Below are 15,059 nucleotides of genomic sequence, written 5' to 3' on the forward strand. Positions count from 1 at the left end.
GAACGGAAGAAAAAAAGGTGGCTGGGCTAAGCGCTGAATGGCGGTGGCAGCGGGGGAGTTCGTGTCTGGGCGACAATGGCCTTTCACTGGCCGTCTAAAGAACGCCCAAATTAAAAATTTCAATCAACAAAGCTCGCAGATCGCTGACAAATTGCAGGTCTCGGGAGGTCAGCGCCGCCGGCCCTAATTGTGCCGTTTTTAAATCCCCTCCTTCACACGTCCTTAAAATGGCAGCTCTCTTTCAGTGAGCAGCATCTTTTGGAAAATCTTGAGGGCTTTTTTTTCCTCTTCTTACCTCAATTAGCATGACGGCTTTCCTGACAAAAGCAGCTGGAAAGAGCACAGATGGGACAAAAAAGATGTTTGGTTTTTGCCGTTTTGGCAGGAAAAAATTGAAAAAAAAAAAAAAAATTCTGTCTGTGACACTAAACGAACCAATCAAAAGGCGCCAGCAGGATCACTCCTGATCTCTCGTGATAAAGCCTGATCACTCCTGAGCACCTCTTGATTCCTCCTGATCACTCCTTATCACCCCTGATTACCTCCCAATCCCTCTTGATGACCCCTGAATTGCCTCCAGATCACTTCTGATCACAGTTTAGATGCTGTAGCTTTTCAAACCTGGAAGTTTGTTTGGGAAGTTAGAGCTGATGGAGGTCTGAATTTCATCTCCAGTCACTCAGTCAGTCAGTCAGCAAGAAGACAACAGTGATTTGTCACTTACCCACTGATTGTCAGCCTGGAGACTCAAGGATGGAGGGACAGATGGACGTATGGACACACGGGAGAGCAAAAAACATAGAATCAGTTAAAAAGGGACAGATTCTTAAACAGTGGAGAAGAAGCTACTGCAGATGTTTGACATCTGTTACGCTACTGAGCTGCTCTTTAAGACTCTCAAACTGTTGGAGCCTGAACATGAGTGGTCAAGTCAGAATGAGGAGGTTTCCTAGAAATTAGAACTGACAAAGAAAGCAGAAGAGCTGTGACATGGCAGTAGTGGTCCAGTCTGTGATGGGAGCACTGGTTTGGCTGTTTTTGTCTTTTAGAGATGACTTTTCCCACAAACATCAGGTTTCACATGTTTGTTTTCAACTACCTGACGGTTCTTTGATGATGGAAACGCTTTTCCAAACGGGAAAGTGTGAAGGCAACAGTCGGAGAGCAGCCTGTGAAGCGTGTGAATAAATGAACAGATGCTGAGATAGGAGAGGAAACTGAAGGTTAAGAGAACACAGAGCTTAGCTCTCTATCAAGACTGCCGGCAGCCAAGGGTTTAGCTCTCAGCGGCGGCAAGGCCACCGTCTCTCTCAGGCTTCACGGTCATCCATTAAACAGCTCCGCTGGAGCGCTCGGCCGCTTCAAGTGAACACAAAAACACCTGAACTTGGCCGCTGCCGAGCGCCCAGGAAAAAGTGCTCTTTCAGAGTGACACTCTGACTCGACCTGTGTGGAGCGAGGCCGCGAATAAAAGACGGCCAAGGTGCTTTAGAAGCTGCCGGCAAACATCCTCCAACTGAGGAGAGGGGAGCCGGTAAAAGGCTCCACAACTACAACTCTGCGGCTTCCAAGCTGGTTTCACCACCAGCGGCATCATCATCAAGCTTTTACAGCTGAGCCACGTCATGCAGTCATCCACAAGGGGGCTGACTCTGTCTTGGAGAAGCAGCCTTTTACAAAGTAAAATCTCTGCATATCTCTGCTGTGTCATGTGACCACCAGCTCACCTCCTGGCCCATGTCCAGCACGCACAGTTTGGAACACTGTCTCTTGGCGTCCATTAGGACGTTGAACATGGTACAGACGGTCGGCGGCACACGCAAGTCTGTCCACCTGCTGGACTTCTGTAGTCTGGCATCAAAGGCTGATCTGGTTCTGTCAGGACAGAGCAAGAGATTTTTCAGAGTTTACAGTCATTTTACAGTCTCTCTCTCCTCCCACCGCTCCCTTCCCTCTTCCTGTCTGTCTCTACATTCACCTGTCCTGTAAAGCAAAATTCTGTAATACTGTTCTCACCTCTTGATGTAGGCTTCCATCATGTCGCTGGCCATCAGCTTCAGCCTCTGCTCCAGATGTTTAGCGAACTCGGGCTCAGGCCAGTAGAGGTCCATCACAAACATCTGCAGGGCATCGAGCTTCCAGAATAGATCCTCAGAGGTGGCCGAGCCATTACTATAGAGACAGGGGAGATGGTCAGAACACCACCAGCCTGCAACCAAGACCAGCCAACTGGGCTAAACCTGCAAGGTGAGGTCCTTGTTCACATCCACACGTGTTCGTGTCAGGGTTAGGTGTTTGGACGTGAAGGAGGACACATCAGGATGCCTGGACTAGAACGTTTGACTTAGAGAAAGAATCTGAACTGAAGTCTCCGTTCACATATAAAAACAGGCAGCTGTTGAACATTTGTTTTCACGTTCTTGGTCTGATTAGTGGAAATGGATTTATTTCTCGTGTTTTAACCTTTTTCCAAGTTTCTCTTCCTGCGCATTAACACATTTTTGTCACGTGTTTGGCCAAGAATCATCACTTTAGATTTATATGATCTCCAAACTGAGTGTTTTGGCTCTGATGTCTGAACACTGTTGCCAGGCAGACGGCGTCCAAGTGTACAGCGCAGCAGGACTGATGGAGGAGGCTGAAACCAGATCTTCACTTTGTGGTTAAAAGACTGTTACCTTAACAAGTGGCAGCATGGGGACAAACGCTGCGTCGCCACTGTCCCCTCATGTCTAATTAGCGGTGCTCTTCTCTGAGCGGCTCCCCAGGGAAAAACCATCCCACTCGGCAGTCTGTGCTCGCTAATGAAGAGCCTTTTTTCTCTTGTCCTTCTCTCATTGGCCGTTGCAGAGCAGTGGAGGACCAGTGGCCTGTGTGCTGGGATGGCTGATAGAGCCTCAGACCCAACTGGCCTCGGGGGCTGGGACCAGTATGGCCACTGACTGACACAGTCACTCACTGATGTGAGAAACAGTATTGTCATACGAGAGGAACAGTCAGATTCACCACCAGGAAACCCATTATTGCGGGATCTTCCTGGAGCAACTGACCACAGAGGACCCACACCACCAGAAACCACCAATCTGGGAATTCTGGGAAAAGGGCAAGTTGTTTTTTTTTGCTGGAACATTTATGTGACTTACAAGATTTCAGGTGGACTTACTCCCTGCAGGCTGCAACAGAAGATGGAGGGTCAGGGTTAGAAGGTGAAAGGTCAGAGGGCACTGGGTCACGCGCACAATCACAAAAACACTCAGAGGTGGAGGGTGGAGCTTTGAGTGGAGCTTTGAGTGACTAGACAGACAGACAGACAGACAGACAGACAGACAGACAGACAGACAGACAACAGTAGAATACAGGTAGCAACCGGACAAGCAAAAGTGTGAAAAACAGCCAGCCAGAAAAAAGGCAGAAATCCACAGCAACAGACGGAAAGACAACAAACATGTCAAAAACAGACACAGACCATTGGGAACACACAGAAACAGGCAGAAACAGGCTTGACAGTCAGGAACACAGAAACATGCAGAGACAGTCAGGAACACAGAAACAGGCAGAAAAAGACAGAAACAGTCAGAGACAGCTGGGAACACACAGAAACAATCAGAAAAAGGCAGAGACAGTTGGGAACACACAGAAACAGGCAGAAACAGTCTGGAACACACAGAAACAGGCAGAAACGGGCAGAAACAGGCAGATGAGACACACCAGGCTCAGCACCAGAGCTGCTTCTCTCTGCTCTGGAGCCTCAGCAGAAAGAAGCAGAGAGAGAGCCTCTGCTCTGGAGCTCAAAGTGTGGAACCTGTTCTGGTTCTGGTTCAATGCAACATGAAACCAGGTCACCATGCCGACAGATTGTGTGTAACCCCGCCCCACCAGCCCATTCAACACCAGCATGCCGAACCTGTGAGCTGGTGCTCTGGGCCACTCTAATCTTTACACCTTTTCACTGAAGCCTGACAGCTGTGTTGTGATCCAGATCAGTTCTGATGTGACTTTCAAACAGTTTTTTCCACATTGACTTCTGTATAAAGAAGAACGCTGAATTTCATTTTTTTGGTAACAAACTCGATGGTGGCAGCAAGTCAGCACGCCTGTGGCCTCGGGTTTGTTACGGTACCTACGCGTTGTCGCACAGCGGTCCCATCCAGACGGGCGCTGAAAAACTGGGCATCTGTGGCAGTTTGAGGGGGAAGCTGGGGACCTTTGGAAGAGGAACGCCCGTGAGATTGTTAGTCAGGGACCTGCTGGTCAGAGGGGGCGAGACCAGGGGCGGGACCCAGGCACAGACATGTTAGAGAGGACAAGATGAGACAGGAGAAAGTTTTAACAGCAGCTGCTGATGGGTAATTAAACACAAATGCTCCTCAACTTCATCCTTTCACTCTCACTTCTGCAGCATTTGGACGCAGTGGCACCGCCAGTGTTCCTGCTGCTTGCTTCCTTTTGTTCCATGCCATTTCTTCACACGTGCATTGTTTCTTTTACATTCACAGAAACCATTAGCATAGCTCAAGCACTAAACGGAAACAAAGCCTCAATGGCGTGTCCCGCCAGTTGCTCGGGGACCCCACTCAGCTATACACCGCAAAAGACCACGCCCACAACCACAGCAGGGTGATGAACATCAGGTGGGCCGCCAAACTACACAGAATCATAAAAATTACAAGGCTGTGCTATTTATGTTGTGTGACAAGCATGAGCAGAAAAACCCAAGGTCAAGGTCATCGCCATCCTGCTGAAGTGAGTCAGATCCCACAGGACGGCCAAGGACTCGCTCACTGATCAATGGAGTCCAAAGAGAACTCATAACTATGGGTATGACACCAGCCTCAAAGTTCTGCATTGAACAAAAAAGACTCGGATGTGGCCAAAGCTGAAGACATATGACAGGTGCCACCAACGTCCCCATCTTGATTGTATATTTCCTAATAAATACAAAAGTGCAAATTTGTGGTTCAACATGAAACATTAAAGAGCAAACAAACCGGTGCCCATGTCGTGGATGCTAGCGGGTGGGCGGAGCTTACTTGACACACTGCCACTTCTCCTGCTCGAAGCCACGGTGAATGGACTGAGCAATAGACGACTCCATCAGGTCGATGTAGCGCACCACCAGTGGTATGAAGAGGTCCTGCAGGTGTTTGTGGAACGTCCCGTTGCACAGGTGAGCTGCAGGAGGCAGGTGAGTAAACCAGTCAAGCTATTGCTAACAAGCGCTAGACGATCCGCTAACATAAACCCACACGAGGGTGATTTGCAGCAGCAGCGATTTTTAGACCTTGAACAAAACAAAAAGAAGAATCATTCAGATTTGTGGAATTCCATAATAAAAGTTGTGCTTACAGGCTATAAACCAGAACGAATGAAAATTTCAAGGACACCTCATGTCCCTTCAGAATAGAGCGAAATGATTCTATTTCAAAATCTTGGAGGACGTGTGTTTCTATCTCCTCCTGCTGGCCAAACTCGCAGTAACAAAGACTGTCTTCAGCTCAGTTTTGTTCATGGACAGACCTTCTTGTGCACGTACCCCAAACCTCAGCAGGACACTGTTCAAGTCAAACATGCAGAAACAACTTGAATGTTGCTTTTAAATGTTCTCAAGACATCATCAGACAGATGCACAGCCCAGCTGGAAATTAATTTGTCGCTCCAGGAACCGATCCCAGAAATGTTCAGGCAGCTGGTTTCAGCCGGCATCCTCCAGAACCTCCCGATACTTTATCCTCACATTGAGAATTGTTTCATCAGCATTGGCTCCACTTGGACTTCCCTTTACCTGCTACTGTACAGTTAGCTCGGCTACATCTACTCATCTTAGCACCCTTTCCTCTCGAGTTTCTACCACGAAATAAGCATACACAGGACTGTCCCTGATCATGGGGGATGTCATTTTCTGGACTCATCTCTTAATTTTTATCAGTGCATTGTTCCTAGAGATCCTCCTGAGGTTTCTGATGGAAGTCTTCTGTGGGAAAGGTGCTGCAAGGCTGCGGGAGGTTGCAGCTGATCGGTCAGAGACAGTGTCAAATGACAGCAAGCAGCAGCTCTCTGAAGACTTCATTAGCTTTAATTCCTCCCGCTCTGCTCCAGCATTATCAACACTAGCCTTTTTGCCCTCCTGGGAGCAGAAGAAGCTTCTAGTCACAGCCGCTTGCCTTCACACTTCGACAATCAAGTGAGCATTTTAACATTTGACAGAACATCAATCCGATCATAGCGGTGAGGACAATCCGACTGTAGTGGTGAGAAGACCGGCTTCTCGGTCTCAACTGGGTTATTATGAACATGATTATTGTTCCTTTCACATTAATAATTATTCTTACTTTTTAGAGAAGGTGGCCTTTTTGTCTCTAATGCGCTGTTTCATCTGCATCCGATCAGGAACGAGTTCAAGTGAATTTCTCTCACTTTTATCACAATTATCAAAAACACAACCATACTGCACTTGTTCTGTTTGCTCGGTGTTCTGCAGTTTAACCCGACTTCTGCTGTGATACTCAGAGTAATTACAGCGGGGACGATGTAATTAGTAAAAAGTCATAAAAGAAGCCGACGGGAGCTGCAGGAATCGTGTTTGTGCGTAATGAAACACTAAAAAGCTCTTTGTTCCCGGTGGTGGCCTTGGGCCGTCTGCCTGTCTCCTACTTTACTGGAGGCTCTTTTGGCATCAAACACTTCAAATGATGCGTCGCCATTCGCCAAATCTGTGCTGGCGCCGAGACAAAGAGGAAGGAGGGCTCAGAAACAATGAGAATTCCAATCAAAGCGAGATTTATCTGAGAGGAAAACAACATGAATACAGACATGAGAAACTTCTGAGTCTGTTTGGACCTTCAGCACAAACTGTGACTGTTATAGTTAAAATCATGTTCATGTTCAAAGGCAACCAGGAACCTTTGGAGGAACCCTTAGAGAATTGGGTCTCAGCTGAGATAGTTCTGTTTTTCATGTCTGTGGACCTCAATGAGGTTTAAAAAAGCATATGGAAGGCAGTGAAGGCAGTTCTTCAGGAGGTCCAGAGGGTGGGTTTGGTGAAGGGGTGGGGGGATCGATGCTGCTGTGTCAAGTGTGTGAGGTGCCATTAACCTCAGCTCTTAAACAGCATCATCAGTGTTAATTAGCAGCAAGGCTACACAACACAGGTGCATTTGCTCACCAATAAGTTGCTGTTTCTAGAGGAGTAAAAAGGCTGTGATGAAGAGGAGAGTTGGCTGCGAAGGCTTGTTAGCGTGCATGGCAACACTGCATTTTTACAAAGTGCATTGTGTCAAACCGGACCCTCTCACTTCAACATTAGTGGTTTTATTACTTGTGGTTACACCCATTTAAAATGGACACCCACGTTGACATGGTGAGTTTCTCTGCAGCAGGCGAGCCACATCGTGTTTAACGTTACGACAGACATGATCCGATATATCGCAAACATTTAACTAAGTAAATAACATGCCACCATTGGTGTGTCTTGAAAAGGTGAACATTTTGATAGCAGTCAGAAGAAACAATGAGACGCTGAAACCGTGAGGAGATATCTGCTCAGCTACCGCGGGCCCATGACGTCAGGCCTTTGGCACCGCATCACAGAAAAAATCTTGCCTGCACTCAGGTGTGGCATGCATGCTGCATATGGCTCAGAGCCAAGTGGGTGGGTGAAACAAGCTCCCAGTTGACCCTGTCCTCAAATGTTCATAGAGATAGAGAGTCAATGGATTCCTGCAAACGGACACCGTCACACTCACCGTCACTGCGAAGGAAGTTATTGAGAAGTTGAAACAGTGGGAAGCTGTTCCACGAGTCCACGGGCTGCACCTGCAGGGCCGCGTCCATGTCGGCTCTGTACAGAGACAGAAACGTTTCGGTGTGTTCTGCCATCAGCTCAGGCCACCACGAGAAGGCCTGAAAACACCACAGATGAGAAACATCAGGTCGTCCAGCCAACAGAGCTGCTGATGCCGGCAGTAGCTGGCTCATCACAGGTTAGCATGTCAGCTAAAGCAGACTTGAATACTGTGCAACACAAACAGTGAGCGTTGTTCATGCATGACAACACAAACACAGGAAATGAACTTACGTCTCTTCCCTTCAGGTCGGAAACAGAAACAGAAACAGAGCAGCAGAAAGTTAAGTTGTTGGAAACCAAACAGGGAAACAAGCAATGACGACTGACCGCCCTCTGGTGGCTGAGAAAATGTTAACGCATTGAGGTTGACGTCTATGACAAACTTTACAAATGTGAATGTTGGTAATTCGCCATGACGACCATCTGACATGACGTAGAGGAGTAACAAAGACACTGAAGGAACCAGATTTTTCATTTAAACTGTCACTGCTACGACAAAACAGCCCTTAATTTGTAATCACCGCCACAAAATGGAAGTTCTCTCATTGCCATGGCAGCAGCAGAGCGAGGCCACTAAAAATAGCGCTGAAACAGATGCCAGAGCGGCACATCGCCACTGAGGGCTGATCACAACTGCTACGTCTCAACACCTATGATTGATCAGTTTTACACCATGGCGTATAAATGTAATGCACATATGGGCCGTGGGCGTTGTTTTGCTCGCTCCGCCATCGCCGATGCTAATGGCAGAGCTGCCACTTGCTGTGTCATCTGCCACTTTAGCACAAACGCTGCCAACGGCAGAGGAAGAACACGGACAAAGCTGTGAAATCTCAAATGATCAACTGTTGAAAAACACGCATCCAACACGCCAATGTGACGCTGCCCAGTCTGATGGTAACGTCACTTGTGCGACGTGACGACACTTTTGGGACATTTTGTCCTCACAACTTCCAAGACCTGGTTTTAGGTTCGAACTAGGTCTGGGTCTACAGTAGGTTAGAGGGTTAGTATGGTCAGGGTCAGGACTGTGAAAAGTAAAATGTCTATGAAGGTCCTCACAAGGACAAGGTTGTGTGTGTGATTCTGAGAGTTTATGAGAGTGCATCTATGTGTGTGTTCCACCAGAACAGCAGGACCAACCAGACCTCAGAGTGATGTTCTTCGTTCTGCTGCAGAACTTCAATGCAGAGTTCTCCCAGTCTCAACAGGTCCTCCAGTCGTTTTTCTGGACTGGTAAGAGGATTGACTGAACAAAAACAAAGGAAATCCACCATTGTGATCACAATGGACAGTGATGACACACACATGTTCTCATGCACTCCTGTGATCCAGAAGTCAGTCATGGAGAACCTTTGTGAGAACAGTAGCTGCTGGACCGACAGCAATTCCATGGCTTCAGAAAGAGTTGGGAGGTGGGGCCTGTTTGCTGATTGACTCCTTTAGTTCATTTACATGCCTAAAATTATCTGATAACTTGGAGGAATCAGATTATTATTTTAATCAGATCAGCCACAACTCCGGCTCATGGCTTTGTCTGTTTATTGGATTTACTTCGGCGTACTTATAGTACGTGGTGACTCAAACTTCCTGTTATCTTGAAAACATGGCTGCGGTCTTAGCATTAGCGCTCCTAACATGGAAGCTAAATTCAGTTACACGCTGCTGCAGTCCTGCCTTTAGCCTCTGGGTCTTCTGATCGGATCGTATCCATTACAACATGTTGCTGTTCAAATGATCACAAGCAGGAGTGTAAAAACAATGATGAACCATCAGAACATACAGGCTGTGTTAGCTTGCAACATTCGGATAAACTCACTTTCTTATACTGTGTTTTCGCGACCATAAGGCGCACTTAAAAATCTTAAATTTTCTCCAAAATGGACAAGGTGCCTTATAATTCGGTGTGCCTAATGTGTTCACCGAGTTCCAAAATCTGTAAATGCTTTTCGGCTTGCCGGCTTTAACAAAAGCCATTTCGGATTCATTTTGGATATAGAAGATGAGTACTTTGAATGATTTGTGGATGAGGATTGATAAAAAAATAACGTGAGTACATTGCTAAATACACGCTAGCATGCATGTTTTAAACTAGCATACCGGTATGTTTTACCATGCCTGCACTATGTAACTGAGACTGCACCTTTTAATACAGTGCGCCGTATGGTCGCAAAAATACGGTAATCAAATCTGATGAATATAATAATTTCCAGGAACTTTGTGAGAGAGGGAAACGAGCACTGTTGCTTGGCAACTGGCAGTTATAACTGCATGCTTTAGTAAAAATAGATGTTTAGTTAGCAACCGCTGATTCAAGCACGTTTGTTTCTATGCGGATGACACTCTATCAATAAACTATCAATTAAAGAGAAAATATTAAGTCACACCATCATTTCTCAATCTGCAGACTCAGCATAATTATCAATGACCAATAGCTGGATAAGACTCCATTCTTTCGTGTTTTTAAATTAAGGTGGGGGGGGTGACCTTTACCTTTGACTTGTGCATATTCCATCAGCTGACTGTAATTGATGTGAGCAGCTTTCTCCAAACACTTTTTGACCAGGTTCTTCATCTCCTCTGGAGGAACAGGGGTGGTGATGTCCTTCATCAACACCTGAAACATCAGCAACAATCCTGCCACCTTTTATTGCTGAATCTGGGTTACCATAGCAACAGCAGGTTGGCTTATTGATCTTTGTGAAAACGGCTAATACCAACTGTAGAAAAATAAAGTTGACTTAAAAAAACATTTATTTTGGACACTTTGAGATGAACCTGAAATATTCCTCTGGATCAGCTCTGGCCTTTAACTGGAGCTAACTTATTCAAGAAAACTGTTACGTCTGCCCGTTGGCGGCTCCAAATATTGAAGAAAGAAAAAGGTTTCGAGATTTATTTAATGATTTGGAGAAAACCTTTTGAAATAATCTGACTGAATGTTCACGTACCCGTTCCTGAAGGGAAAGCGTTGCCTTCAGGGCCCCATCTGGTCGTCCGAAGGGGAAACAGTACCTGCAGATGTAGAACGTGGGAGGTCATCGCAGTTGCTTACAGGCTCAAGGACGAGTGCGTGATAAAAGAGGCAGAAGAAAAATATGTCAGTCAGCTCCAACAGATGGCCACCTCCTTTCATCTAATTAACCTGATGAAGAAGCTTTTCTCGTCTCTAAGTCCAGCTCAGCACAGGCCGCCGTGTTCATGAAGGTTCCACGCGGCTAATTGACAAGGGAACACGACTAAATTAACAAAGGGAGGCGGTCACACAGGTCGGCCATTTAATGGACAATAAACCTTCAGACAGATGTCCTGGTTCTTCACACTTGCACGGCTCAACAAAAGCCCGATCAAAAGGTTCATTTAGGAGGTTCTGAGATGGCCAGTCAGAGGTTTTCTCTGTTCCTGACAGAGATCAATGCACTGAAAAAACTTTTATCTCAGCATCCAAAAAGAAACCCAGTTTTGTCTGGCTTGATCAGTGATAGAAATGATGGTTGCAAAACTGTTGGATTTATAAACGCACCCGATCATCAGTGTGAAGACACATTCACAGAATTAGCAGAATGCTAAACAAAGGCAACAGTTGTTTTGGAGATTCATTTTTATACCTGGACAAATCTACTCCACAAATGGGATGGAACATCAGAGTTTAATAAGAATCAACAGAACAACAAGAATCAGAAGTTCCTACTGGAACATTCTCATGGTTCTGGAAGTTTGGAGGTGGGGCCAGGAGATCTAAAGATTTCTAGTCGGCTGAATGCACTCGTTCATCAGGAGAGATTTCGGGACTAACCCTAACCTTTACAGAGTTCCAATTCCTAGATTCTGTCTGTCATGAAGCTAAAGGTTCCTGAGCTGCAGGTTCTAATTTTAGATTGTTTAGCTTCTTCTGGTTCCCCCTCAAAAAGAGCTTCTCCAAATACTCCCAGAACAGAAAACACTTAAAATCCTCTTGAAGAAGGTCCACCACATTGATGTTCCTTGTGAAAGTGAATTTTAATGACTCCCATAACACTTCTGTCTTGGCGACAAAATCTGACCAGGAGAGACGAATCCAGAGACCTGCAATGGACATGTGACACCTAAATGAGGGCAGTAATTACAGGATAATCTGAGGAGCAGTCCTGTTGTCTGAGATGTGCTCCTTCCTGTGAAACAATAGTCCCTCAGCAGAGTAGAGAACCACCTAAGGAGAACCTTGATCTGCTTTAACAGCTTTAATCTGGAACCTGGTTCTTGTTTGGGGCTGGATTAGTGTAATCAGAGTATTGCAGTGGCCATTGTTTTCCCACATTAACATCTCCTTGAGGGGGTGAGTAATGAATCCCCCCTCCTCTTCCTCCAGGACCAGATGGAAGCTCCCCTCAAAAGCACGGAGGCTTTAAATATTCCCGGTCCTCAGGACCCTTAACGGAACACAATGTATTCACATGAGTGTGGCTCAAGGTCTGTGGGCTGCTGCTTTCACGCCCGCTCACAAAGCTTTCACACGCTGGAGCAGCTGGAGGAGGAGCCAAACACCAGGAAGAGCCATTCCGAAGCACCTCCAGCAGGAGGTGCCCTCACCTTGTCTCACCCTCACCTTGTCTCAGCCTCTGCTGGCCTTACCCTCAGCTGATCTCACCCTCAGTTAGTCTCACCTTCAGCTAGTCTCACCCTTGGCTGGTCTTATCTTCAGCTGGCCTCACTGTGAGCTGGTCTCACTCTCAGCTAAACTCACCCTCATCTAGTCCCATCCTAACCTGGCCTCACCCTCAATTGGCCTCACCCTCAGCTAGCCTCATCCTCACCTAGTCTCATCCTCACCTGGTCTGACTCTCAGCCAGTCTCACCCTTAGCTAGTCTCACCCTCAGTATTCTTCAGAGCTCATTAGCACTGAAGCTAAAGCAAAGTCAGGCTGTGGTCGGTGAAAGCCACCATGTTTGTGCATTGGGATGTTTGACATCATCAAACAGGATGTGATGAAATCAGAAGCTGCTCTGAAGCTTGAAGGCTGCTGCTGCTTCCTGAGCAGCTTCTTACCTAAAGTATGTGATGTGATTCTCCAGCAGTGCCATCAGTCGACTCCTGACAGCTTGGAACCTCTCCTTTTCCTTCACCGTGACCGTTCCCATCCCATCAGGCCTGGACAGACAAACACAAGGTCAAAGTCACAGATGACATGACGAATGGTAATGAAATCGGTCACAACATGAGCCTATGCTTAAAGCCTGGGTTCCTCCTCACAGTCCTACAGAGAAGATTTCACCTCACACAAACTGAGTTGCTTTTGTTCCAACAGACAAACAATAAGGCTTTGCAAAGTTGTAAAGTTTCAATATTAAATATTGTCAACTTCCTGTTCATTACAGGAAGTTGCTCATTGACTCACTGGTAAAACCTGACTAAAATCATTCTGAAATCTGTGCAGACGAAGGTTTCAAAGCCTTAAAGACAAAAGAGGAACAAGTCAAACAGCTGCTTTTATTTTCCACAGAGAATAAATAAAATCATTTGGTTTTCACTAAACTAACGCATAAAGGAAAAGAACCCTTCATGACCTCAGAGTCAACCAATCAAACACGAGAGATCTTCAGGCTCCCCTTCCTCCTCCACAACAAGGCAGTCGCAGGACGATGTCCACAAAGACTCGGCAGAAAAAACCTGCGAGTTGAGCGCTTCATTAATGTTTGTAAAGCTTTCATTCGCTGCCGTCTTTGTCTGAACAGGCAGTTCGCTAAAAAAGGAAAAAATGCAATCAGTTAGCGGAGCGACCAGCCTTGACTCTGAGCAGCTGAAAGAGAAAACGCGGCCTCTCCAAACAGCTCTGTGCTCGCTGCAGGGAGGAAGCGAGGAGCCTCTATGTGAATGAGCCCCTGACCGCCGTGAGCTCAGCGCGCGAGATCGCACAGCGGTAAAAATCAATCACAAATACAACACCATAAGTCATTGTTGCAGAAAAATACAGCCAAACAAAAGGATGAAGGAAGAAACAAATGTTCCATTAAAACCAAACCGGTTTACTTGTTCGTAATAAAAAAAATAACATGGAAGCAATGAGCTTAAAAGGAGAACAACATTATTATACTTTAGGAATGGTCTGTTTATTTATCACCAAAACTGGATTTAATTTCATAAATGTCAGTTTCATATTTTATCGTCCTTTAAAACTTCTCAGGGTTAAAATTCTTTGCTTTGATCAAATGAATCAAGATTAGGTGGCTCTATCTTCTGGGAAACACAACTTGAGCTTCCCCCCGATAACAAGAGAGCCCGCAGAGCACAGCAGAGCTCATAGAGAAGAGTAGAATCTGCAGAGCACAGCAGAGACTGCAAAGTGTGGCAGAGCCAGGAAAGTCTGCAGGGTCGGCAAAGCCCGCAGAGCAATGTAGAGCCTGCAGAGCATAGCAGAGTGTGACAGAGCACAGCAGAGCCCAAGAAGCCTGAATGACACAGTGGCCCTTACTTTCAGTCATTCGTCACCATTAAAACCAGTCACGTGTTTCTGCCTGGACTCCCACACCGAGTGGGAAGTGATGTGACAGATTGTCGGGGTTCAGACACATTGTTGCTGCTAAATGAAGCAAACGAGTTGGAGCTAGGGCTGCTAGGGGCTGGGGGAGGGGGGCCACACGTGGAAACTATCAGTGCCAACAAACCCCGCAGCTACTTGCTTCTGACGACTGAACTCAATGTGGCGTTGGTGAGGGAGGGGTGGGGGGTGGACAGGAAATGGAGCTGAGTGGCAGGTTACCCTGTGCCACATCCTGAACAGATGGGGGTAGAGGTGCTGATAAAAGCTCCTGTCACATCATGTGTTGCCGTGGCGTCCAAAACTCAGTGATGGGAAAATCTGAGGTGACAGGCGAGAAGGAGGCGAGTTTTCGGCAGCTTCACTAACGCTCCTTTAACCTCGATCAGGACCAAGACTCGGTCGTCATCTCCATCACCTGCTTAGGTGTGATCGGCAACGACAACAATCTCTTAAGGTTCATTGACCGCAGGAATGGCCACAAACAACATTTTCACAGCGGCTTTCCTGATTATTTCATTCTGAAAAGCGTCACGTCACCTTCACTGTAACCCCTCCCTGCCTGGCCCTAACCTGCATGTGGAGCTTTGCCTCTTTCCTCACGGTCTAAGGCACCAGTGTGAGTAGTGTGAGTAGACACAATTCTGGACTTCAGAGCAGCATCACACCCCCCAAAAAACAACTGTTGTAACGGGGTGACT

At 46.6% G+C, this 15,059-nt stretch overlaps 1 protein-coding gene across 13 annotated transcripts in view; it reads right to left on the minus strand.

Annotated features, from left to right (window-relative positions):
- Positions 1-15,059, minus strand: part of cadps2 (Ca++-dependent secretion activator 2) — a 54,821-nt gene that overhangs the window by 7,913 nt on the left and 31,849 nt on the right. For 4 of the 13 annotated variants that reach the window (XR_003889668.1, XM_029842243.1, XM_029842247.1 and 1 more), the window contains exons 14-25: positions 12,870-12,971; positions 10,795-10,858; positions 10,337-10,460; positions 8,992-9,092; positions 8,075-8,083; positions 7,743-7,899; positions 5,031-5,172; positions 4,125-4,247; positions 3,144-3,173; positions 2,017-2,172; positions 1,728-1,875; positions 725-739 (exon numbers count right to left, since the gene is read on the minus strand). Coding sequence is in view for 12 of the 13 variants with exons in the window: in XM_029842243.1 (XP_029698103.1) it covers positions 725-739; positions 1,728-1,875; positions 2,017-2,172; positions 3,144-3,173; positions 4,125-4,247; positions 5,031-5,172; positions 7,743-7,899; positions 8,075-8,083; positions 8,992-9,092; positions 10,337-10,460; positions 10,795-10,858; positions 12,870-12,971 (1,171 nt within the window). In the remaining variant the exon portion in view is untranslated. The remainder of the gene's footprint in view (positions 1-724; positions 740-1,727; positions 1,876-2,016; positions 2,173-3,143; positions 3,174-4,124; positions 4,248-5,030; positions 5,173-7,742; positions 7,900-8,074; positions 8,084-8,991; positions 9,093-10,336; positions 10,461-10,794; positions 10,859-12,869; positions 12,972-15,059) is intronic. The other 9 variants (XM_029842250.1, XM_029842246.1, XM_029842249.1 and 6 more) reach the window with 7 other exon arrangements.

This window comes from Takifugu rubripes, chromosome 9 (genome assembly GCF_901000725.2).
Source record: "Takifugu rubripes chromosome 9, fTakRub1.2, whole genome shotgun sequence".
Lineage (NCBI taxonomy): Eukaryota > Metazoa > Chordata > Actinopteri > Tetraodontiformes > Tetraodontidae > Takifugu > Takifugu rubripes.